This window comes from Carassius gibelio, chromosome A22 (genome assembly GCF_023724105.1).
Source record: "Carassius gibelio isolate Cgi1373 ecotype wild population from Czech Republic chromosome A22, carGib1.2-hapl.c, whole genome shotgun sequence".
Taxonomy (NCBI): domain Eukaryota; kingdom Metazoa; phylum Chordata; class Actinopteri; order Cypriniformes; family Cyprinidae; genus Carassius; species Carassius gibelio.
In genome coordinates, this window is record NC_068392.1 from 3,691,287 (window position 1) to 3,714,606 (window position 23,320).

General features: G+C 37.7%; 5 protein-coding genes across 9 annotated transcripts; 2 read left to right on the forward strand and 3 right to left on the reverse strand.

Moving 5' to 3' along the window:
* Positions 1 to 49: 49 nt before the first annotated feature.
* On the reverse strand, positions 50 to 6,753 carry LOC127942843 (DNA replication licensing factor mcm2). The gene is made up of 16 exons (XM_052538828.1): positions 6,629 to 6,753; positions 5,707 to 5,891; positions 5,101 to 5,273; positions 4,734 to 5,006; positions 4,432 to 4,651; positions 4,116 to 4,323; positions 3,615 to 3,749; positions 2,897 to 3,088; positions 2,725 to 2,818; positions 2,387 to 2,637; positions 2,115 to 2,241; positions 1,834 to 1,946; positions 1,223 to 1,465; positions 944 to 1,126; positions 666 to 821; positions 50 to 567 (listed from the first exon to the last, which is right to left on the reverse strand). Exons 1-16 carry the CDS (start codon positions 6,632 to 6,634, stop codon positions 457 to 459), a joined length of 2,670 nt encoding a protein of 889 aa, XP_052394788.1. The 5' UTR covers positions 6,635 to 6,753; the 3' UTR covers positions 50 to 456.
* Positions 6,754 to 7,146: 393 nt separating this feature from the next.
* On the reverse strand, positions 7,147 to 10,029 carry LOC127942855 (mitochondrial potassium channel). Of its 3 annotated transcripts, none has more exons than XM_052538851.1 (4): positions 9,985 to 10,029; positions 8,847 to 9,205; positions 8,462 to 8,626; positions 7,147 to 8,041 (listed from the first exon to the last, which is right to left on the reverse strand). In XM_052538851.1, exons 2-4 carry the CDS (start codon positions 9,159 to 9,161, stop codon positions 7,262 to 7,264), a joined length of 1,260 nt encoding a protein of 419 aa, XP_052394811.1. In that variant the 5' UTR covers positions 9,162 to 9,205; positions 9,985 to 10,029; the 3' UTR covers positions 7,147 to 7,261. The 3 variants fall into 3 exon arrangements, with proteins under 3 accessions (XP_052394811.1, XP_052394809.1, XP_052394810.1); XM_052538849.1 differs by lacking the exon at positions 9,985 to 10,029 and adding an exon at positions 9,624 to 9,790; XM_052538850.1 differs by lacking the exon at positions 9,985 to 10,029 and adding an exon at positions 9,609 to 9,766.
* LOC127942893 (translation machinery-associated protein 7-like) lies at positions 10,012 to 10,921 on the forward strand. The gene is made up of 4 exons (XM_052538909.1): positions 10,012 to 10,121; positions 10,379 to 10,434; positions 10,585 to 10,672; positions 10,758 to 10,921. Exons 1-4 carry the CDS (start codon positions 10,106 to 10,108, stop codon positions 10,790 to 10,792), a joined length of 195 nt encoding a protein of 64 aa, XP_052394869.1. The 5' UTR covers positions 10,012 to 10,105; the 3' UTR covers positions 10,793 to 10,921.
* A 59-nt stretch (positions 10,922 to 10,980) lies between these two features.
* Positions 10,981 to 16,897, reverse strand: LOC127942879 (deoxyribonuclease gamma-like). Its single transcript, XM_052538892.1, has 10 exons — positions 16,744 to 16,897; positions 15,206 to 15,291; positions 14,958 to 15,046; positions 14,785 to 14,871; positions 13,021 to 13,133; positions 12,594 to 12,706; positions 11,574 to 11,731; positions 11,406 to 11,502; positions 11,216 to 11,288; positions 10,981 to 11,131 (listed from the first exon to the last, which is right to left on the reverse strand). Exons 2-10 carry the CDS (start codon positions 15,284 to 15,286, stop codon positions 11,127 to 11,129), a joined length of 816 nt encoding a protein of 271 aa, XP_052394852.1. The 5' UTR covers positions 15,287 to 15,291; positions 16,744 to 16,897; the 3' UTR covers positions 10,981 to 11,126.
* LOC127942862 (deoxyribonuclease gamma) lies at positions 16,854 to 21,929 on the forward strand. 3 transcript variants are annotated; one of them, XM_052538863.1, is made up of 10 exons: positions 16,854 to 16,960; positions 18,062 to 18,122; positions 18,634 to 18,723; positions 18,813 to 18,907; positions 18,982 to 19,068; positions 19,278 to 19,390; positions 19,701 to 19,813; positions 19,986 to 20,143; positions 21,269 to 21,365; positions 21,470 to 21,929. In XM_052538863.1, the coding sequence occupies exons 1-10, from the start codon at positions 16,881 to 16,883 to the stop codon at positions 21,575 to 21,577; spliced, it is 1,002 nt and encodes a 333-aa protein (XP_052394823.1). In that variant the 5' UTR covers positions 16,854 to 16,880; the 3' UTR covers positions 21,578 to 21,929. The 3 variants fall into 3 exon arrangements, with proteins under 3 accessions (XP_052394823.1, XP_052394825.1, XP_052394824.1); XM_052538864.1 differs by lacking the exon at positions 16,854 to 16,960 and adding an exon at positions 17,195 to 17,212; XM_052538865.1 differs by lacking the exon at positions 18,062 to 18,122 and having other exon boundaries at positions 16,887 to 16,960.
* Positions 21,930 to 23,320: the final 1,391 nt, after the last annotated feature.

A 23,320-nucleotide genomic window follows, 5' to 3' on the forward strand; every position in this document is an offset into this window, starting at 1 on the left:
GACCTTCAAGGTATAAACTTAAAATAAGGAAAGAAACGGAACTGTGAAATAGTTGCAATTACATTTTTTATATTTTTATTCACGGGTGCAAACAAGCTTCAAGTAGAGATTACGCTACTATAATAATATTGATATTGTCTCTTTCAAAGCAGTCAATAACAGTTTAAGATTAATTGTTCAGAACATAAACCATACAAAAGTTATTTTTTTAACACCACAAATTCGATAAATGCAGTACTTCAGCAAAACTAACATTAGAGAAATTTCAAGAATGACTTCATCTCACAGTATGAGCCAAGCAGATCACTACAACCGTAATGGCTACGGTAACAAGTTAATTTAAGGACCAAAAACAACGTTCAATCCACGCAACAGCTGCTCCGACAACCGCATGACAGAATATATACAAGTCCAAGGGATTCTACGCAACTGCTTGAACAAATCCGTAACAAATGCCTAGAACTGCTGTGCGATCAGCTTTTTCTTGGCATCATGGGAGAATTTGTTAGAGCGGAACAGGTCACTGTCGTAAAATGAAGACAGGTTGTGGATGTTGATCTGTCGGGCCTGAGGACAAAAAAAGACGGCGTTACAACTCAAATTCGCAAATGACATGTAATATCGTACTTAACAGGGATTTTTCAGTTGAAACATTTATTAGATACCTTGTCCACCAGATCCTTCTCAGGGATCTCGATGTTGTCCTGCTGGGCTCCGTAACGGTTGCGCTGATATGCGACCTGCTCGGAAACCAGTTGCTTCAGGATGAAAAGCAACAGCTCGTTGTTGTCTCGTCTGAAGGCTAGATACCGTGCGAACGTCTGTAGAAATGCAATAAATGACTTCAGTTACCAACTTAAGCAGGATAAGAACGAATCCTTGCAGTCGCAAGACATGCGCAGCCATGCACACATGAAAACCAACGCCTGATCAGTTTGCTCACCTTCCGCATGCTCCTCATTACACTGAACTTCTGCGTGTCGATGAAGCTTTCCAGCATGACACGGATGGCCATGTTCACGTCGTCCTCCAGCACATAGTCTCGCAGATGCATGCGGGCGTGTGCCTCGGCCATGCGGATCATGGACTCTATGTGACGCACCGTGATTGGGATACTTCCTGTAGCCTGCAAGACAACATACATGATTAAAACTTGCCTTGAATGGCCTGAAAAATGGTGGAACTTCTTAAAATTGCCTTTAGCTATAGATGCAACTCTCACCATAGACTCTCTTCGAAGGTCACTGTAAATCCGGGCCACCTTGTCCTGGTCCATCTGATTGAGTTTGGGTCGCACGCGCTCTTTGGCATACATGATGTACTTCCTGAGCAGCTCCTGAGGGATGGGTGGGACATCGAAGGTGTTTGGCAGCACCACCTCCTCTAGACTGGCCACGCCCCCTTCTTTGTTGCTTGGGTGATGTTTGATGTGGCTGCCCACCACGAAGCGTGCCAGCATCTCATCCTAAACCAAAGAGAATTATGGGTAAATAGATTGGCAAAGCTTGGGCAAGGCATGTTTACATGACAACAATGTATTAAAAAATGAAAAGTTAGCCTTTTTGATAAGGAATGCTACACCTCGGCATGTACCTATAGACTGAACAGGTCAGTTTTTTTTTTACAAACTTGTGTTTCTGTAGTTTACATAGAGACAAAAAGGGGTATTGTTTTCCAAAAACTGCCCTTTGAAAACCGGTTTTCAAATTTTCACATCTTCAGGCCCCCAAAATGCCATTGATGAGTAAATGAATGGCAAAAATGGATAAAAAGTATTACATTTTCAGTTAAAAACACTGTGTTACTCACATCAAAAGACATCAATGGACTTACCTGCACAGGGTCTATGGTGTCTCTTACAATGCACAGAATGTCAAATCGAGAAATGATGGGCTCTGTCAGGTCCACGTTTTCCGAGAACGTGAGTGACGGGTCGTAACGCCCACCTTTTAAGAGAAAGAAAACTCTTAAGAAAAATTACAGCTGCCAAAATCTTGGCTGCAACTTCTAGTCCAGCAGAAAGTAATTAAGAACATGACTGTGCTTTAGTGCCGATGGCAAAATTAAAGTTATGACCCTCATTTAGACTTTCATTAAACGCTCCCAGAACGCACCGATGGGATTGGCGGCAGCGATGACCGTGCAGCGAGCCTGCAGCGATGTGACGATCCCTGCTTTAGAAATGGAGATGCTTTGCTGCTCCATGGCCTCATGGATGCTGGTCCTGTCCTGATCGTTCATCTAAAAAAAAAAATAAGCTTCACCTAAGTATTCACCTAAAAAATTGCTGGTCCAAAAACTGGTGGAATGGCGCTTCAAAAACTTCTTTAAAGCAGTAAAACCATTCCCAACTCAACACACGACACCAAATTTAACGTTCGCTCACCTTGTCAAACTCATCAATGAGACAGACACCTCGGTCCGCCAGCACTAATGCTCCCGCCTCCAGCGTCCACTCTCGACTCACAGGATGACGTTGCACGTAAGCCGTCAGACCCACGGCGGAAGCACCCTGACCTGTAGTGAAGACCGCGCGACTCGCAACCTTCTCGACGTACTTTAGGAACTGGGACTTGGCTGTGCCTGGATCTCCACAAAGGAGAACGTTAATATCACCACGCACTTTGTGCTTCCCACCTGTTGAGAGAACCAGAAGACGATTGAGCAACTTAAAGGACTCGGACGTGTAAATTAACAGCTTTGAATGGAGCATGAGCAGGATACCTGGATTCTTGGCTTCGCCGCCAAACAGAGCAAGGGCCAAACCACGTTTGATGTCCTCATGCCCATAAATGGAAGGACCAATACTTGCGAAAATCTGTAGAAGGAAAATTAAGCTTAATTTATAACTTTAGGATTTACTCAGAAGTTCAAGATCAGAAGTTCCCTCGCTCACCCGTTCTCCGATGCGCTCGTCTTTGGACAGCGCCATGATGGCTTTGATGTCTTCATCAGTGAGCTCCGCCACGGCCACGCCCTCATCCTTACGGGCAATGTGATTGGCCAGGATTACAGTAGCGAAGACAGGGAAGCCGTTAGCCATGTTGAGAGAGCCGTCGTAGTTGTTGTGGTAGATTCCTGTGAGCTCCTGCAAAAACAAACCATTTTAAGGATACGCAGTATTTAAATGTAAATTCAAGTATTACTTGCAATGTTATATAGTGGAAAGACAAATAAATAAACTTTTAGAAGAACATATTGTACTCGAATATTACTTATTGGGATATATATACACACACGATGTTGGGGTGGAAGATTCAGCCAAAATAATTAGTGTATTTTATTTAAATTCATATTGAAGCATTATAAACTGTGTAGAAAAATACATTAACATGTAGATGGGTATACTTTACTTGAATATTAGATTTAGCTACATTAACAAACATTATAAGATGATGTAGCTCGTGTTGCTTCAGCAAAAATAATACACATTTAGGGACTCTTATGTACATACATATTAGTTATATGTATTTTTAATGATGCTAAACAAAATTTTTTTTCATGTTTTAATGTTTCCAGGTCCAAATTGACATATTTGGGGGCATGCACTTCTTACATACTTACATTAAAGGAGATTTGATAAATGTTGTATTCATCAGTGTCTGTTGACTCACAATCTCGTCTCCGGGTTTGCAGGTGTCCACCAAGTCGGCCAACAGGATGGCGTCTTTAGAGCGAGGCAGGCGGCCCGCCGCGACTTTGCCAGGGCTCTCCTGAATGGTGATACGCTGGTAGTTCTGGTACACGGTCTGTGAAAAGCAAGAACCTTAGTTTACATCAGAGGGAAAAAATAAACATCTGCTTCCTATTGTTATGGCAACAAATGGCAAGAATGAGATGGCCAAAGCTGTGCTCTTAAGAGCACATTTACATAAGTAGATAAACAAGGACGCAATTTATTTTCTGAAATGTATTGGTTTATTATTGAATAAGCTTGCAGCTGCTAAATTCTGTTTGGATCTGATAAAATATAGATAAATAAATCTCTCAAAAATGTGGAAAATGGTCATTAGGTTTGTTTCAGTCAATAGAAAAATATATGGTTTCTTTCGAAATTTTAAGATTCTGCCAAATACATTTTACACAAATCGCACAGAAATGTTTATCTCACGCACCTGCTCCATGTTGATGTCAAACGGACCGAGTGACTGACACTCGGGACAGGAGCCAGGCTTCACCTCCTGGTTCTGGGACTGGAAGAAGGGTCCCAAGATGAAGTTACACTTGTTACAGTTATATTTCACCATACCGAGCTGCGGCAGAACTCCAGTGCAGCTAGTTACCACACCACTAGTGCGGATCAACTGGTTCAGGTGGAGTTGTCTGAAAAAAATTACAATTTTAAATAAATATCAATGAATAGAGATCACAGCTGTACACTGTGTATCTAAAATGTATTACGAAACCCTGAAGACATGAAATTGTTTGTACCGGAGAGATCGAAGTTCTTCGACCAATGGCAGGTTGCCGATGCGGACGTGGATTTCATGCGCGATTCTGTCGTATTTGGGGTACATTGCAAGCACCACCTCTTTGGCAGCTTCGTCGAAGATCTTCAGCATCTCGGCAGGAGCCTCCGGCAGAAAATACGCCAACACATGCTCTCTAGATGCAAGCTCTTCATAGTTCACCAATAAACTCTCCTTATTTTCTGTAAAAGTCGTAAAATATCAAGTCAAATCAATGCATCTGGACTATATTACAGTTTTCCCAGACGACCATCCGCCTCCCACCTTTGCACATATCGCTGATGCGCTCTTTGAAGACGTTGTGTCCGTGCTCGTCCACGTGAGTGCGCAGGAAGTTCTTGAAGCGGTGGTAGATCTCCAGTCGCGGGGCGGCCATTGAAACCCACTCCCTGACCGTGTGGCCCTTCATGTCCTCAAGGTTCTCAATGCTTTCAATCATCTCTTCATCCTCGCCATCGATTGCGACGCCTTCAGCTGCCCTCTCTGCGAGAACACGCTGCCTCTTCGTTGGTCGTTTGTCATCTTCGTCTTCACTGTCTGTTCATCGCAGAATCACAAACAAAGTTTAGACGAGAGTTTTTTCCTCAAGTGGCTTGCGCTAAAATTATGTTTCGATGACTAGAGCACCCACCGTACAGAAGTCCACGTCCAATGCGGCCCATACCAAGTCCCTGTTCTCTGTCGCGCCGTCTCATGGCCGCTTCAGCTTCCGCCCGAGCGCCGGGGGAAAGTTCACTGAGATCTTCATCCTCATCCAGACCCTCCTCTTCGTAGCGATCCAGTTCTGGGATAACACGGTAGTCTCTGCAAAAATACAGTAATACATTTTGCTTGTTAGCTGTATTTCCATCCAAAGTTAACTTGGATATCGCATTAATCGTTTGCATGTAAAGCACCGTTTTCATCCCGTGAAATCAAGTGAACAAAACTGCCAATGCCCTTGTAAATCAAAACAAATTTTGATAAAAATAAGAGTTGCTGCAACTGAGGAACCCATTAATAGCTTGTTTCTTACATAATGCAATAATAAGCGATGCCATGTGGACTAATAATTTCATACACCTGATGTTTGGAAATGCAATTGGGTGTTTTAACGCACCATCCCAAAATTTGCATAACAATAAGGAAGCGGTAAGTATATATTTTATATCACTGCATCAGGATATAAAGTCTACATATTGTATTTCTTTGGGTTATTACCATAAAGATGCCCCCCATCAGAAGCACAGTCTCTCACCTCTCCATCCCATCTCCGATCAGCTCCTCTCCGTCTCCGTCCTCCTCATCAGGAAGTGTGTCTCCCAGAAGCCCCTCGGACTCGTCCTCAAACGGGGGCAGATCTCGGCCGGGGCTGGAGGTCAGGTCACCCCGCCGCGAGCCACGACTGGGGCTGGTGGCCATGTGAAACGACTCTGATGAATCCTGTTTTGGAACAAACAAACAAAAAAAGTCAAGCCTTTGCACTAGAATTTGAGGAGAAAGGCCCAATGTCAATGAGGAAGATGCATGTGTAACTATCTCAAGCTGAGGTAAAAATACTGAAATAACAGAATAAAATGGAAACCAAGTATCACAATAACTTCTGAAAAAAAATCCTGTCATTCTGCCAATGTGGCAGACACTGAATCTCTACTAGTACACATAGACTGTATAAAGCTACCATATTATTTGAGAAAAACTTCTAACAACTGCTGAACCACAACAAAGAAAATAGTTTGAACCACGTGGGACCTTTTTAGCCCAGCATAACTCTTCGACAGACACTATTATTAATATATTTATATGAATACAGTATGCCATAATTCGATTTTTAGGAAAATTAAGACCACACATTTCTATTATATTTATATAGTTAACATTTCCCCTAATCAATTAGTTGACAGTTACGGTTGTGACAAAAATGTATACAATACAGAAATCGAATTGAGATCACAGCGTATGTTTAAATGTGAACGCATATTAGTTAATGTTTAGTGCATTGCGTTAATTGTAATATCAAGACCAGTACATTTTAACTTTACTAAGACAATCCTACAAGACAAGCAAAGCACGCATAATTTCGAACACGTTTGTAAGCTTACGATACTTTAAAACATATCTGAGCTATCGTTTGAACTATCTTTTTAAATAAACATAATATTACACAGAAATACACTCACCGCCATCTCCTCACGTCCGTCTCGAACAGCAGCAAGTCTGTAAACTAGTTTTTTCCCGGGAAGACTTTTCGCGCGAAATGCTCCACGTGACCACAAAGCGCGCGAAGCGCTATGAATATGTAGCGAGAAAGAGTCTCTGAGCGCTGTGATTGGTTCGGAGGCAAACACGTCATTCCGAGCTGAACGTTCATTGGTTTGACGCGTGAAAGTAAGCGGAAGTTGATAGGAAAAAACTACAAAAAGCACAATAATAGGGTCACATTTTCTGTTAAATAAAATAATCAGTCGGAACTACAGTGAAGACTCACATAAGTGCCAAATTATGTGACTCCTCATAGTTCTTTAGTCCACAGTTTTTAAAATTTAAAATAAAACATTTTTTTTTTTTTTACATTTTCTAAAGAAAACATGAGTGGTGTTTCTTTGTGGAACGGATATCATTAAAATTATCACGTTCTTAAGTACAATATGTTATTTGGTTTAGTATGAAGAAGTACACAAAGAATGTACATACAACATTGAAACTTAGTATTGACAATATTTAATCAAGCCTCAGACAATACATTGCACTCTTAAGTTACATTATTCTCTAGTGTATTAATTGGCCCCTAAAGTGCACAGTCTGCATACTTTTCATGTTCCTCTTAACAATATATACAGAACTGGCACAGTCACAGCAAACGCAGCACAGGTCAGGACTGTATTGTATAGACTTGTTTTGTTGATCTGCGCCTCCAGTCTTTTCTCCGTTTGACCAAGGCCTTGAACGACTGTCTCTGTATCGCATACAAAAAGCTGCGCATCTTGGGTTTGAATTACTGGCTTCTCCGTGGGACGGTACTGAAGGGTCTTCTTGACTGCCTGCAACTCCGTCTCGACCTTCCCGACATTCTCCTCCAGCTGTTCCAGATGTGGTTTAAGGCTTTCAATGAGCCCTTGGGATCTTTGGCTGTGCTGGAGAATCTCTCGGATCGCTTCTTCTGAAGCACTGGATGCAGAAGTTGGGACGACGGCAGCTGCTGGCGAGACAAATGCTGGTTTGACTGTTTTCACATCTTTTCCGCTGCCTTTCAAAGCCATCCTGAGTGAGTCGATGAGGATGCGGAGTTCGTCTTGTTGTGTTTTGTGCATGCTGGCCTGGTCCTTGATGGCTTCCTGAAGACTCACCGGTCCCTTCTGGGCCTCCAGCAACAAACTCTTGAGTTCCTGCAAACGCACCCGGTTTATATAAGTCGAACCCATCACGCCAATGACAGCGCCCAACACTGAACCAATAACAGACCAGTTTTTGGTCCGTTCAGCCCTGGTCCGCTCTTTCTCGTGACTGCCTCGCACAGCAGCAGAGAAAAGCGCAAACTTCTCTCGCTCGCCTTCTTCTGCATTCTCATAGGCCGTTCTGAGACGCCGTTCTTCCTGTAAACAAGAAAAGATAGGTAAAATATTGTGCAATCCATATATGTATGGCTGGGCAATATAAAATGATAATAATAATTGTGATATAAATGTACTTTATAAAACAATAACAAGAGTTTGATACAGTGATTATGCACCAAAAGCAGAACAAATCAGTCATACTCGTGTGATCCGTGTCAAACGGACCATTTATATGCTCGGCTCAAACTTCAAATGGCAGCGAAGAGCGAGTTTACTAGAATATTGGTCACGTGACACTAAAAAGCACTGTATGATCCAGAGGGAAGTGCTTGAATTCAGAAAAGAACACAAATGATTTAATCTAGTTTAAACCCAGATTAAATAATATGAAAAACTTTATTGTAAATTATAATCTTTTTGAATTTATCGTTCCCATATACATTACTAGATCCAACTCACCTGCAGTAACTTATGTTCCAGTGTGGCTAACTCTAAATAATGTGCTTCTTCACGTGACACGCGGTCCAAACGGTCCCTCACTTCCTTCAGCCGAACTTGGAGAGCCTCCAGGCTGGCGTGAGCTTCTCTGACGATTCCTCTGGCGACCATGAAGGCCTTTTCGGCCTACCAGCAAAACATAATACAGATTATACTCACATTTAAATGCATCTAACAGTAGTTTGCATGCACTCATTTTTGTCAATTGTAATGAAATGAAAAAAAAAATGAATCCAATTGAGAAGTAGAGGTGGGTCTACATTAAAATATGGTTGGCAACCTCAGGTGTCTAATGGATTATTTGGATACATGCAAACATAATCTTTTTTGGGTCATCAGTCATTACCTCTGTGACATTGGACTGAGCATCTCGGACTTCATTAAGCCCGACAAACTCCTCATATCTCTCCCACCAGTAGTTGACGCTCACTGTTGCGGTTTTCACCGCATTTCGTCCCCACTGCCTTCCCAGCTCTCCTGCATATGTTAACACAGACGCTGTGCGCTCCTTAACAGATGTAATTTTATTCTGCTCATCTTTGGGACCTTGCTGCTGGGTGCAATAGGTTCTGTGGAGGTTCCATTGGACCGGACCGGACACCTGGTGTCGATAGAGACACATGGAGCCGCTTGGAAATACAGTTTTCGCTCTGAACCTCATTGAAGAGCCTCATATGTGGAGCCAATGCACGTCAAATAGGCAACCTGTAAACATACAAAAAATGCTTCATATTTCATGAAATGATTCATAAGGTGGTTTCTAGGTTTATTTGCATTGGCAAAAACATGTACAAGAAGCAAAAACATAAAATAGAGAGGCTAACCATGATAAATCTAGACTAAATAGGACATTTACTTAAAATTAGTTTCGGATTCAGTTTGCATTTTTGAGAGTCAGAAACACAACATAAATTAAAGTTGTCTATGTTAGTCATTTACAAGTGAATCACACATAAAAAATCATTAGGTTTAAAGTAAGTGACGCTGATTTTGCTGTTATATATGTGTACCGAAACAGTTTTTATAAATTAATTTAATCTGATTGTCGAGCGGATGAATGAATCGGCAAACAATGTTTACAGTTCTGAATTCATTTCAGGATACGAACCAACAAAACTCATACCAGCGACTCTCTGTTTCGATAAGTTTCTGCTCTGGTCAGTTATTTCTCATGTTTACAGTCTGTATTGTATATAAAATATCTGTCTAGTTTCCTGAAATATCATTCTGCGGCACGACAGCATTTTTCTTCAGGCACTGGCTGGTGCTCTTTTCAATAGATTCTTTTAACGATTCAATTGAATCGATTCGCAAATCATTTGTTAAGAACTCGACTATAAGATTTATTTACACAGCATTAACCACAAAAAAACAACAGCGGGGAGATAATAAGATCGAGGAGGGAAAAACGTTTCCAAGTCCTCTAGGAACTCCACGACTCGTACGAATCAAATTAGCTAATGATCCAGTTCATTTCCACTTACCGTCCGAACGAACCGATTCGCCAAGACATATCAGGCACTTTACAGGAGCACTACATCCGGGTAACCGCTGGGGTCCTGACAGCGCGGGCGAATAAATCGTTTGCTAAATATTCAGAGCAGCATGTCTGGAAGAGAAGGTAAAAATCTAATAAAATACAAAGACCGTTTTATATTATTGTAGAACGTATTATGGAATAAAAAAGAGAATTTAGATAATGTTTTCCCGGGTCTTTGACTTTCAGATTGTAAACTCGTCGATTATTAAACATTATATTCAGCATTAGCAGTTTTTAATGTTACGCTGAAAATCTATTTAAAATCATTATTAACTTTAATAAATGTATTATCTTTACATATTGATGTTATAATGGTATCCAAATACTTATTTCTGCAGGAGGTAAAAAGAAACCCCTCAAGGCTCCCAAAAAGCAGTCGAAGGATATGGACGATGTAAGTTAACTTCTAATGAAGTGTTTTTCTACATAAACTCTGAGAAGAGAACGGTTTGTGCGCAGATAAACTGCTTCAAAAGAAGTTATGACTTGGGGAAATTCAGAAATAATAATGCTTTGTGCATTTTCATGACTTGCATTTCTACAGGAGGACATGGCTTTCAAACAGAAACAGAAAGAGGAGCAGAAAGCAATGGAACAGTTGAAAGCCAAGGCTTCTGGAAAAGGACCTTTAAGTATGAGACATTAAGCCACCAAACAATCTTCCTATATAGTTTTTTTGCAGACAACAAACAATTCTGTTTTGTTTTCTTTCCATAGCTGGAGGTGGAATCAAGAAGTCTGGGAAGAAATGAATGTGTGTTCGTGTATATTTACTTGACTTTTCAACCAACTCATAACTTGGGTCCACAGTGGCAGCGTAAAACTTTTTTTTTGGTAGTTTATATTTCTCTTGTAGAGGAATAAAGTTTGTAATGACTGTACATTTTGATTTTTAGATGTTTAATGTCTTTGTGAAATGTTCATGTGACAGTCAAAGCTCATGAAAAATAACTACAACATTGACACATTTCAAGCAGATTTCAGTCCCATGTACACAAATCACAAAAGTGTTAATCTTATCCATGTCATCTCTGGAGTCGTACTTTTCTTGTCCAAGAATGTTCCATCTTACAATATCATCTTTGTTCAACCTAAACAACAACAACAAAGAAATTGATGTTATTTCATTTTTTATGTATAGTATCAGTCATTAAGCTGCTCTTCATGTGTCTTACGTTGACGTTTAAGCTGTTTTCGGTTTTTCTTCAGTTCCACTTCTACTGGATAGTGGTCACTCACTTTCAGCGCCTGTGAAGACATTAAATCTGTGTGATAAAAAACTATAGCTACAGTTCGGTAATAATTTGTGTCTTTATGGTAAGTCTGATTAAATATCATTTAAAAAGTAAAATGATTCTTGTTTACATCCTCCTCTTTCAGTTTGTAGGCCTTCTGGAAGTTAAAAGGTTTTGCCGAATTTGGAATGACAGCATTCAGCATATCCTCTCCATATATCACGATCCTGCGCATGAACACGTCACTTAAAATCATATTTCTTTTTTTTTAATTCAGTTTTTTACACGGAGTAATTACCGGTCGTAAGTGTTGTCGTTTTTGTTGCTGGCTGTGGTGTCCACATCATCCGTGATCAGCCAGTGGAAGTCCTCGTCACTTCTGATGCGGATCGTTTTCATTTCCTTACCAGACACGTAACTGCCGTCTGCATTGAAGTCCCCCAAAATCATGATGTTCTGTGTGGATGAACAACATTTTTTTTAAGTTTGTAAATGCAAAAATGCATGGTATGTGATTGCACAAGGTTCACCCAAAAATTTTAATTGGTTTAAATTGTATTCACTCTCAGGCCATCTAACATGTAGATATGTCTGGTTCTTCATCAGATTTGGAGAAATGTGGCATTGTATCACTTGCTCACCAATGGATGCTCTGCATTGAATGGGTGCCTTCAGAATGAGAGTCCAAACAAGATATAAAACATCCAAGTTATGCACACAACTCAAGCCCAACGATTCATGTCTTGTAAAGTCATATGCCGCTTGTAAGAAACAAATCCATCATAAAGGTGTTTTCACTTCAATTAAAAGTCCATAATAGTCAATAATACTGCTTTCACCAGTGCAAAAGTGATTTAATCTGAATCAGGAGAGAAATATGCACAGATTGACCACCATTTACAAGCAGAAACCATTCTAAACAAACATGTTGACAGATTTTGATGTGAGAGGAAAACATGGCTTTGACTTTCATCACTGGAGGAAGCTTTATAATGAATTTTGGATCACAGTTTGAAGTTAAAATGTCTGGATGGATTTGTTTCTTACAAATGCACATCTTAATGCTTTTCAAGACATTAACTGATGGACTGGAGTGCTGTGGATTATTGTGATGTTTTTATCATCTTTTTGGACTAGGCACCCATTCATTGCAGAGCATCCATTAGTGAGCAAGTGATGCAATGCTACTTTTCTCCAACTCCGTTCCAATAAAGAAACAAACTCCTCAACATCTTTGATGGCATACATTATCAGCAATTTTTGTCTCAACCAATGGTTGACTGTCATTAAGGTATTATAGTTGTTTATAAGGTTTTACATCAGTCTTCCATTTCGTCTTGACATTCTGAAACACGTCATACAGTTCGTCAAGTTCCTTCACTGAATCTTCAGGCTTGGTGTGGACGGGCATCAGCACCAAATCTTCCAACACTGCAGAGACATGAACATGAGTAAGAATTACAATAATTTATCTCCACACACACCCTCGGTCACAGCCCAAGCTGGGGATTAATGTAAATTAGTTTCATTTGAGTCATTGGTTTCATTTGTCTTTCTGTCAGCTGCGTAAAGTGGGATTTGAGTTATTATACAATACAAGGAAACAATAAACATGTTTTTTCCTTTTGCAGCACAGATTCAAAGTTAGAGCCAGTAAAATTACACCGCATTGTGCATTAATGTACCAAAAATCATGAGATTATTTCACCCATAAATGTTACACATGATAATATGTTGTGCTTTACCTGTTTTATGACATTTGAATCTGAGAACATATGGTTCTCTAGCAAAAGCATCTTCATCTCCAGGCTGATCGTCTTGGTATTGGTAAGACCCAACCAAATCCACCAGGTCATCCCTTTATGTTTAAAACAGACAATGTAGTTAAAAAAGAAACAACCTGAAGGGTTAGTCTGTAAATATTTGAACCTTTACTTTCGCTGAGGTCCACCTGTAATGTTTGCACAATGTTTACGTGCTAATACAGTAATAAATGAGTTTTTATGACCTTTTACGATTCTCTGATCTTTAGAATTCCAGCCTGTTTTATGTTTTTATTGTCACTGTGCCTTTACAACAAAGTAAACAATGCTCAAAGTGAACAGGCATGGCAAGTTTTTTAATTTAGAATTAGAGCCATTGAAAAATGCACTTATTAATCAGACATAAGAAATTGGCAGAGATATAGACATTATTCAGTGCTGCGCCGTTTCCCTGTATTACATTTTTTAAAGGAATGCAAATGAGACAGGGACTGAACTACAGTGTTTTTAATGTATTTTGCTTTTTAACAATGTAGCTATCAATCGTTCAGCTGATGAAACATATTTTAAAAAACTTCTGGAAGAGGAAAAAACAAAACATTTTGGGAGAGTGGGGTAAGTTCAGCCAGTGGGTAAGTTGACCCACCCCCAGTAACTATCATGTGACCATGTATTTTAGAACCAGCCATAATTTCTGGCAGCAGTTTCATTCCTTTTGAAGTAAAGGTCTTTTGGTTTGTCAAAATAAAAATTTTGCGTAACATGTAATGGCTGTTGCATCAAAGCAAATTTATCCAGGTCTAAAAGTATTTATGTATATAGGTGATTTAGCCACATTAAACCATGAATATCATTTGGATAAATATTAACCTGAATTAGTAAGCTAGCTAGTTTAATTATTATTGTTATTATTTTTTAAATGGCAGCTGTGCATTTAATTGAGCAGGTATTTTCCTTAAAACACTTGTGGTATGACACAACTAGTTTAGTGCATCATATTATTTGTAGTTTATTTGATAGTGACAGTGTACAAGTGCACCAAATCGTCATCTGATAAGAACCAGATGATTCTCATTATAATCAGATATATCTTTCCACCTATAGACAGTATTGGTATGTTTGACACTCCAGAAAAGCTTTCGTGCCAAGAACCTGTTGACTAAAATGTTTATCAGTTTCAGTGACATTGATTCCTAATTCAGTTTTTATTTAATTTTGCTCAATAAACTCTGTTTAGTCTGATTTTGGGAAGGTTACGTCTTATTGTTTCAGAAATAAATGGGTCAGTTTACACCCATATGGTGCATCTTACCCACCAACTTGGATCAACTTACCCCTAAGCCACAGGGGTACCTTTATTTTTATAAGAAGTCATATGTTTAGAACCTTTTGTAATGGATGCAGTCTTAAAGAATTCAAATGGCAGGATGTATCCTGAAAGGACTTTAGATATTTTCACTGTACTTCTGACTCATTTCCCTTATCTCGAGGGAACATTCATTCCTGGCTGTAAAAATAAAACCTCCAAACAATCGTTATGGAATGTTCGGTATAAGTTCCTTTTAAGTTATCGCAAAACAACTCCCTGCAACGGTCTGTTTTCCAAAACAATCTGCAATCTTCTTTTTTGGTTTCCAAAAACTAACCAAACTGGAATGTTAGGGAGTGTTGAGTGTTTGTTTCAGCCTCGTTTGGACCAATTAAAATTTCTACCCTGACATAAAGGGTCTAAAATGACACTGTTACCTGTAAAGGAACATAAACTGTTCCTTGTAGTTTCCTCTTCCCAGGCGTGTGCTGATCTCCAATGTGTAATGATGCGTCTTGTTGAACCTGTTGATGAGTAGTCAGTCGTGGTTACCTAAATCATGTAATAACAGGGTTTTAATGAAAAAACCAAACAAACCTGTTTGACTCACTTATTCAGCTCTTCGAGAAAATTATCCACTGAATCTCCGCTAGAATCCACCACTTCTAGAATAACAATGATGTCATAGCGAGACACAATCTGAAGAAAGGGAGCGATGAAAACACAAACCCATCAGCATCATCAGACAGCACAAGCAGCTTCTCCCCAGAAAGGATTATGAGAAATTATGATAGATGTCATGTAACAGACTCATTCAATAGGAGGTTAACTGTCCAAACTGTCATGGATGGGCCTCACCTTGATCAGGGTTTTCAGCACAAACGGATCTGAGAGTTTAGATTTCCCAAATTTCTGGATGTTGAAAGCGGCGACCTTCATGATGCCTGATGAACATGAAAGAAACCAAATGAGTGATTTATAATGGCGCTTTCAATGAAACTAATGGTAAATAGATCGAATTTATGGCCATACCTATGGCAGTCATGACATTTACACATTCATGAAAGGCTTTATTATGCAACATTCAACAAATGAAGTGAAACACTCTTTCTTCTTTTCTTAAAAAGCTGTTGCGGATTATTTTTAAAGCAATTACAAGTGGAAGAACTTGTTTCAGGAGTTGCCAGAGCTTCTTAATAAGAGTTTGAGATCAACAGATGGTTAAAACAACAGCTTAAATGTTGTCAAAAAAGGTAAATTTGATCTAGTGTAGAAGGCAAATGAAATTCTAAACCCAGACAGAGGAACATGTCTATATTCATTCACAGATGCAACCAGATGAATGCAGCAGTTTGACTAAACAAGAAAGACCATTTTAGTGACTTTTTTCGGCCCAATTGGTGCAGAGGGTCATTATGCCCAGAGTGTTTCTATATGGCTCTCTGTGAATGGGACAGAAATTAGTTCCAGTGCTCGGACGTTCCTATACAAGGAACATATGGACGACAATCTGTCATGAACATGACACCACCATCGGAAACCTTATTTGTGGCAATGACTGTAATTCAGATCCAATGTCATGGATTTAAACAAAGAGTTTTCACATTCCATCTCATTCAACACACAAGCGAAGACAAGTTTGGGGGCTTCATTTTCCGGCTTCCAGTTTGTGGGTGTGACTGAGAGTATTCTTTTTTACATTCCAAAAAAAAAAAAAAAAAAAAAAAGGCATACATTTTTTTAATATTTTACCAAATAACATGGCAGGAATATAAAAAACACAAGAAGCTTGTTTGATTCTCACAATGCAAAAAAAAAAAAAAAAAAAATTCTACTATAAAGATCTAAACCTTCTTGAATCAAGATAAATATACTTAAGCAATATGACGGTTAAAAAAAAGTCTTGTTTTCGAAGAAATGTATAAAAATTTTGTTTGTTTTTGCTTAAAAGAAGAAAAATTACGTTGTTTTCCCTTTTAATTAAGATTACTTCTCTTATCCCATAGGGAGATGTTTTTTTTCTTGATATTTATCAAGTAAAAGTCAGCTAAGATTTATTTTATTTGTTTGCAGTGCAAATGCTTGGATTAAGTTATCTGGACACTTTTTAAAGAATTTCTAAAAAATTACGATTATTTAGTCCCAAGAACAAAACTTAACTTACACCAAATATTATATATATATATATATATATATATATATATATATATATATATATATATATATATATATATATATATATATATATATATATATATACACACAATATTCTAAATTTAAACGCCAAACAAGGTTGGAATCTAAAACACAAGAACCTAATCTTGAATCTGTGGTGTTTTTAAATGGTACAAATTAAGATAAAGATTTAAGGACTGAGAGAACATATCTTAACTTACCCAAGTATCGGTCTGTAGATGGACTAAAGAAAAGGACTGTGGAGATTCATAAAAACTGCAGCATTGCTTATATTGGACACCTGTGACATGATTGGCTTGACGCAGGAACCAGTCGAGTGATTTGGCCCAGCCCCAACATGGACATCCCTCAAAACAACAAAACAGTCCCTCCCTCTGGGCAAACATTAACTCGGAAGTGGAAGGCTAAAGAGTACAGGTGAGTACAGACAATACAATCATCCTCATTACAGCCACAACACATTTTAAGATGTACTGCAAGGTTGAGAAATAAATCCCATGTTGGACAGAATGAGATCTTTATGTTCTTCGAGAGCAGAGTAAACCTGTAAAGTAAGAAAGAAGCGACAGAACCTGTTTCCATCAGTCAGGTGTAACATGAAGCTGTCTGATGCATTGTTCTTATTTTTGGAAATATATAGAAACTGGATTACAAATTCTGCATTTGAAGGTAGTAGCTAAATCAAGGAGACATTGTCTTAGACATTAATTAAAGTGGATGTTTGTTCAATTATTATAACTTAAAGCATACGTTCAGTGTCAAAGTTCCTTTGTTTTCATCGAGATGGATTCATGTCGAGACAATCCAGGTGTATTGTTATTTCTGCTTGAAATGCATTCAGTGCCTTCATAGTGAGCCAAAAACAACATGTCAGCTATAACAGGTTTGAGGAATTTAAACAATAACACAAAAATGAATCTCAGGAAAATGGCGGGAAATGTATATTCAGGTTTAGACCGAAAGATCAGTCGTGTTAATGTACAGCAAAGTTATCACTTTAAACTATTACATTTTTAAAATATAGTAGAGTGCCGCCAAAACACTGCATTATGGGAAACCAAAGTCAAGATTCATTATGAAGTCACTTGTTTTAAGGGAATATGTTGTTTGCAATGCATATAGGGAAATCAGGTGGTTTTGAGGTCAAAGCTAGTGACATTTTATACCATGCTTTAAAAAAAATAAAAATAAAGAGTGCATTAAGTGCTTCTGCATGTTTGAGTCTGAACTGCACAATTATCCTGATGGGTGTGGTGTCACAAGTGCAAATTCATTCAAAAAGTCCCTTGTTTTTGATAGTCAGCTCAACTTATCTTTAAAGCCATGGCTATATGGTTACCTCTAGTCGTCGTGCCTATTGTAAATAATTCTACAACCAAAGAGATTTTCTGTTTTCAATTGTTTTCAGTCTCTATAAATTCCCCATTTTACGAGACATCTGTGCCACAGAAACACAATCTGATTTAAAACAGGAAGTAGGCATGGGCTGTTGTTCAAATGCCATTCATTATTCACTAGCTGCCTAACGGACAACACTGGAAAACAATTGGAGTCTTCACAGCAAACAAAAGCAGCTTCGGTAAGAGCTGATTATCTGTTTATTTATTCATATTAAAATAAATGGAAATACATAACATTTTTAGCTTGTATTAAATAATAGAATATAAGCTAGATCAAAAGTGATCCTTAAATGTGTTAATATGCTGTTTTTCCACTTCATATTGGAGCTTCTTTTAAATCTTAGATGAATTTATTCAATTAAAACAAATTTTGTGTTGTTTTGAGTACATTTTGCTTTCGAAGTCTTGCAACGAAACCCTTTGAGGTTTTCCTTTCTGTCTCTAAAGGACCTCCATTCAAAAAGTTCTGCGTAATCTGACATTTCAGCTGTTAATAAACTATATGTACTTCCTGTGAATGAACAATGCATCCTTGAACTGTCTGCTAAACTTCCTTGGGCATTTTACAATAGGAAACTGGTATAGAAATGCATTAAAAGTTTATTTGCTTGATGTAGCGAACAGACCTGAAAACATCCAGTGTTTCTTGTCGTGAAACTCAATTTGCGATGTTTTTCTGGTCTTCTGAAGGTGGACACAATGAAGATCGCATCTTTTAACATCAGACGTTTGGGTCCAAGCAAACTGGCAAACAAAAATATTGTAAATTATCTTATAAAGGTGAGTTTATTATCTGATTGTTTAAGAAAATCACACAATAAAAGCTCACAGGAAGTTATTAAAACAGACCACAACACTCTTTCCCTCAGATCTTCTCTCGGTACAGTATAATCATTCTTCTGGAGGTGGTGGACAAATCGGGCAAATCTATAGACAAATTTCTGCAGGAGCTCAACAGCACTGGGTCTGTATGAACCTTCAGAGATCATCTTCACCATCTCTAGCTCAAAAGTCTAAACTTTTTCTCCCACTATTAAGAGCCAACAAGAAACGTCCTTTCACAATGGTCGGAAGCTCCAGGCTGGGACGGACTCTTTATAAGGAGCAGTTCGTCTGTTTCTACAGGTACAACAATTGGAAATTACTAAAAATGAATGTATTATCAGCATAAAAATTGGAGCAAAAAACAAAAGCATTGAATCATGCTTTTTTTTTTTTTTTGTAGCATGTGATGCACCTTCCTTGCACCTTAATGAACTTGGATATTAAATTCTGAATGAATAGTCATTCATATTACATGGTGAAAAAAGTTGTTTTGCTAATTTCTTATACAGAGAAGATGAGGCTGAACTGGTTGACACGTACCAATACGAAGACAATCAAGTGGGTGACGAGGACGCTTTCTCTCGAGAGCCTTTCATCATTCGTTTCCACTGTAAACACACAGGTAACGCTTCAATTTCTGCTTCAACCTAAAAGTCTTCAGTGGCGGCATGATTTATATACTTCACCCAAAACGAAAAGTCTGGGACTCATCCACATGCCATCTAGTGCGAATGTCTTCTGTGCAATGGGAATAAATGGGATTAAGGAGCTTTCAACTTCATCAACAGTGAACTAATTTAAGAAACTGTCCAAAACTGAAGGCCGTATTCACCCGTTTCATTGCAATTCCATGCTTTTACACAACCGGTAATATTTCCGGAGGTTGATGATGTGCTCAATCATTGCTAATTGTTTTTGTCCGTCTCTTTCAGTGCTGAAAGATTTGGTGCTGATCCCCGTTCACACAAAGCCTAAAGACTCACAGAAGGAACTGGACGAACTGTACGACGTCTTTCTAGAGGTCATAGATAAATGGAACACGGATGTGAGTCTAGTCCTATGCAACACATTTCAGAGAAAATGTCATTTAATTGTTTTGGTTAAAGCAAAATGCAAGAATGTGACACATTGACCATAGTTTATTTAATGTGGAGATATGTGTAAAACATTTTGTCCAACTTAAATTTTGGACAAACATTGATTACACTGTTTCACAGAACGTCATGATCCTTGGCGACTTCAACGCGGATGGCGCTTACGTCTCTAAGAAGAAGATGAAGGCCATCAGGATCCGCACCGATCCCGATTTCCATTGGCTGATTGGAGACGATGTGGACACCACAGTCATTGAGTCCAATGACAACACCTACGACAGGTGAGGCAGAAGAGATATAAGTAATAATTTACTCACCCTTCATCTGCTGCCTTGATCCAATCCAAAAAACAGCAGTCTGCAATCCGAGCCCCAGTTATATTTCTAACATGCACTACTTATAACAACACTACAAAAGTGACCCTGGACCACAAATCCAGTCTTAATAGTGAATTTTTCGAAATTGAAATGTATACATCATTTGAAAGCTGATAAATAAGATTTCAATTGATGTATGGTTTATTAGGATCGGACCATATTTGGTCGAGATATTATTCTAAAATCTGGAATCTGAGGGTGTAAGTAAATCTAAATACTGAGAAAATCACCTTTAAAGTTGTCCAAATTAATTCTTAGCCATGCATATTACATATGAAAATTAAGTTTTAATATATTAACAGTAGGACATTTTCAAAAAATATAAAAATCAATCATTTTGACCCCATGTTTTTTTGGTTGTTGCTAAAAATATACCTCAGAGACTTAAGACTGCTTTTGTGGTCCAGAGTCACAAATGTATTCAGAATTATCACTTTGATGCATGCAGTGTAGACAGCACAGTACAGCGCAACAACAGTTGCACCTAGTGTGCGAGAAAATGCAAGGCTGTGATGGATAGACTTGATATACAAACAGCTTGCCCCAACCCAAACCCTTTTTTGGCTTTCAAAAGTACTGCCAGGAATGGATTTACTATATACATGCAGTTAGACATTAGCAGTGAAAATGGTACTTTTGCATTTTAATATGCATTGGTAAGTTTTAGTCACTTTCGTGGATCCATGTAAAAGGGGATTTTTTTTAAATAAAGTTGTCATCTGTCTGTATGTGAAACATTAAAAAATGTGAAATAATAACTATACTGTTGTTGTGTAAACGTCAGTGTTGGGGGTAGCGCATTACAAGTAACGCGAAATAAGATTACTTTTTCAAGTAACAAGTAAAGTAATTCATTCCTTTTTATTTTAGATGAAAATATCTGACAGATTTATAGTATATATAGTGATAGTATTCATCAAAATGATTTAAAACTTTCCCAAACACTGGTAAATGTACCTTTTAAAGGACAGTTCAGTCAGCCAGTCAAGTGAAGGCGAATGTTGAGGACAAGTATTTTTTTCTTTCTAGGATTGTGGTGTATAAAGACGACATGTTGAAAGCTGTTGTGCCAAAGTCTGCAAAACCTTTTAACTTTCAGCAAGCCTACAAACTTTCAGAGGAAATGGTGAGTGTATTAATTACAGTACATATGTCAATTTTTGAAATGGGAATTTGAGGTTTGCATAGATATAAAGTAAATAATATATTGATATGATTGATCTACGGCAGGCCCTGGAGATCAGTGATCATTACCCAGTGGAGGTGAGTCTGAAGAAGTCATCTGCGGCAAAGACCAGCGGCAAAGCCAAAACCAAAGCACAAAAACGCAAAGCATGATGGGATACCAATCTTAACTTCACTCTTCTGGAGGAGAGATGCTACCCCTTCATAAGGAAATTCAGGGCTTAAAATAATTCAAAAGAAATTACCTTTTCAAGATATTTTTTCTCAGTTTGCATGCCTATAAACATTTGAAATGACTGAAATCTCAAAATAAACTTTCATTTTTAATGTTTTTAATGCCATTTTCCCGACATGCTTATGATTTCATCCACATACACTGAAGGATCAGCATCTTCTGTAACTACATCAGCATTTAGCATCACCATTAACTTTCCTTCATTAATGTGTCCAGAAATAATTCGATTTCTGTATAGTCTTCTTTTTTCAAATAAATACATAAAATATACAGTTGTGCTCGAATTTATTCATACCCTTGGTATATATGATCAAAACTGTGAAAATAAGTCTGAATTGTTTATCCATATGATCTTCCATTAAAACGTTTCCAAAAAAATCTAATCTTTAGTTAAAATAAATAAATAAATAAATAAATAAAAAGTAGGGGGAATGACATTATGAAATAAATATTTTTCTTAATTACACAATGGCTCGGTACTTCTAGAAATTCTTCAGATTAAAGTATCTTAATTCATATTTGCATTTTTATCACACCAGGGTGACTATGAACATTAAATTATCCAGCCATGTCTTCCTGTTTCACAGGAATATATTAGGAAAGTCCAATCAACAGAAAATCTTTCAAATCTGCCTGGAAGAGGACGTGCATTTATTTATTTATTTTTATTATAAGCCCTTCATATTTTCAGCCAAGTTTGCTGATACTGTTGCTAGGAACTAATTGGCTGAGATATTTGGTACCCAAAGGCATGAATCTATGAACATGCACAGACAGGTAAGTTCACACACCACAATCTTGACACGTAGATTCAATATTGACTAACTGCCTTTACAGGAACTTAATGAAGGAGATACGAGGGAGACGGATGATGGAGATAAGGGAAGTACTTCAGGTAAGTTAAACACAGTTTGCCTGCTTTATCACAATTGCATATCGCATTACTATAAAAAATAAATATGACTTGGCAAGAGGCCCATTGCAGTATTCTCCCAGTGAGCAAAGATATATTTATAGGCCTATAGTGTTATGTAATCAATCATGCCAATAAATTGGAATGGTCACACTCACACACAATAGAGAAACGCATACTATATCTTTTTTTTTTTTTTTTTTAGAAATCCTCAATGATGAAATATATAGGGAAAATTGTATTTTACACAAAATGCAAAAAAAACTATTGGGTGCATTCTGAAATCAGCTTGAACTTTATGAAATCAAACATATATTTTTATACATTTGATGCAGTAATAACATGTAAACACTGCAGAAGATTTTTGCAACAGACTCAACTGACAGGCAAGTAATAAATTATAAATAGTGTAAATAAAAATAAATAAAAGACAAATATCCCTTTAAAGTGGAAATTAAAGTGAAGCAGTCGGTCAAGTTTATTATTTAATAAACTGATTTCCAATTTAAAAAAAAAAATAAATAAATATATATATATATATATATATATATATATATATATATTGTATATAATAAACATGTAAAATATTATATAATATTATAAAATCCATTTTAAAGATTAAAGCAGTTGTTTCCAAACTGGGGGGCACAGCAAGGATGAGGGATAGTTAGGGCTTTATGAAATCCATATGATTTTTTCCTAAATCTAAAATATATATATATATTCTTTTTCAAAATTACTTTTTTTT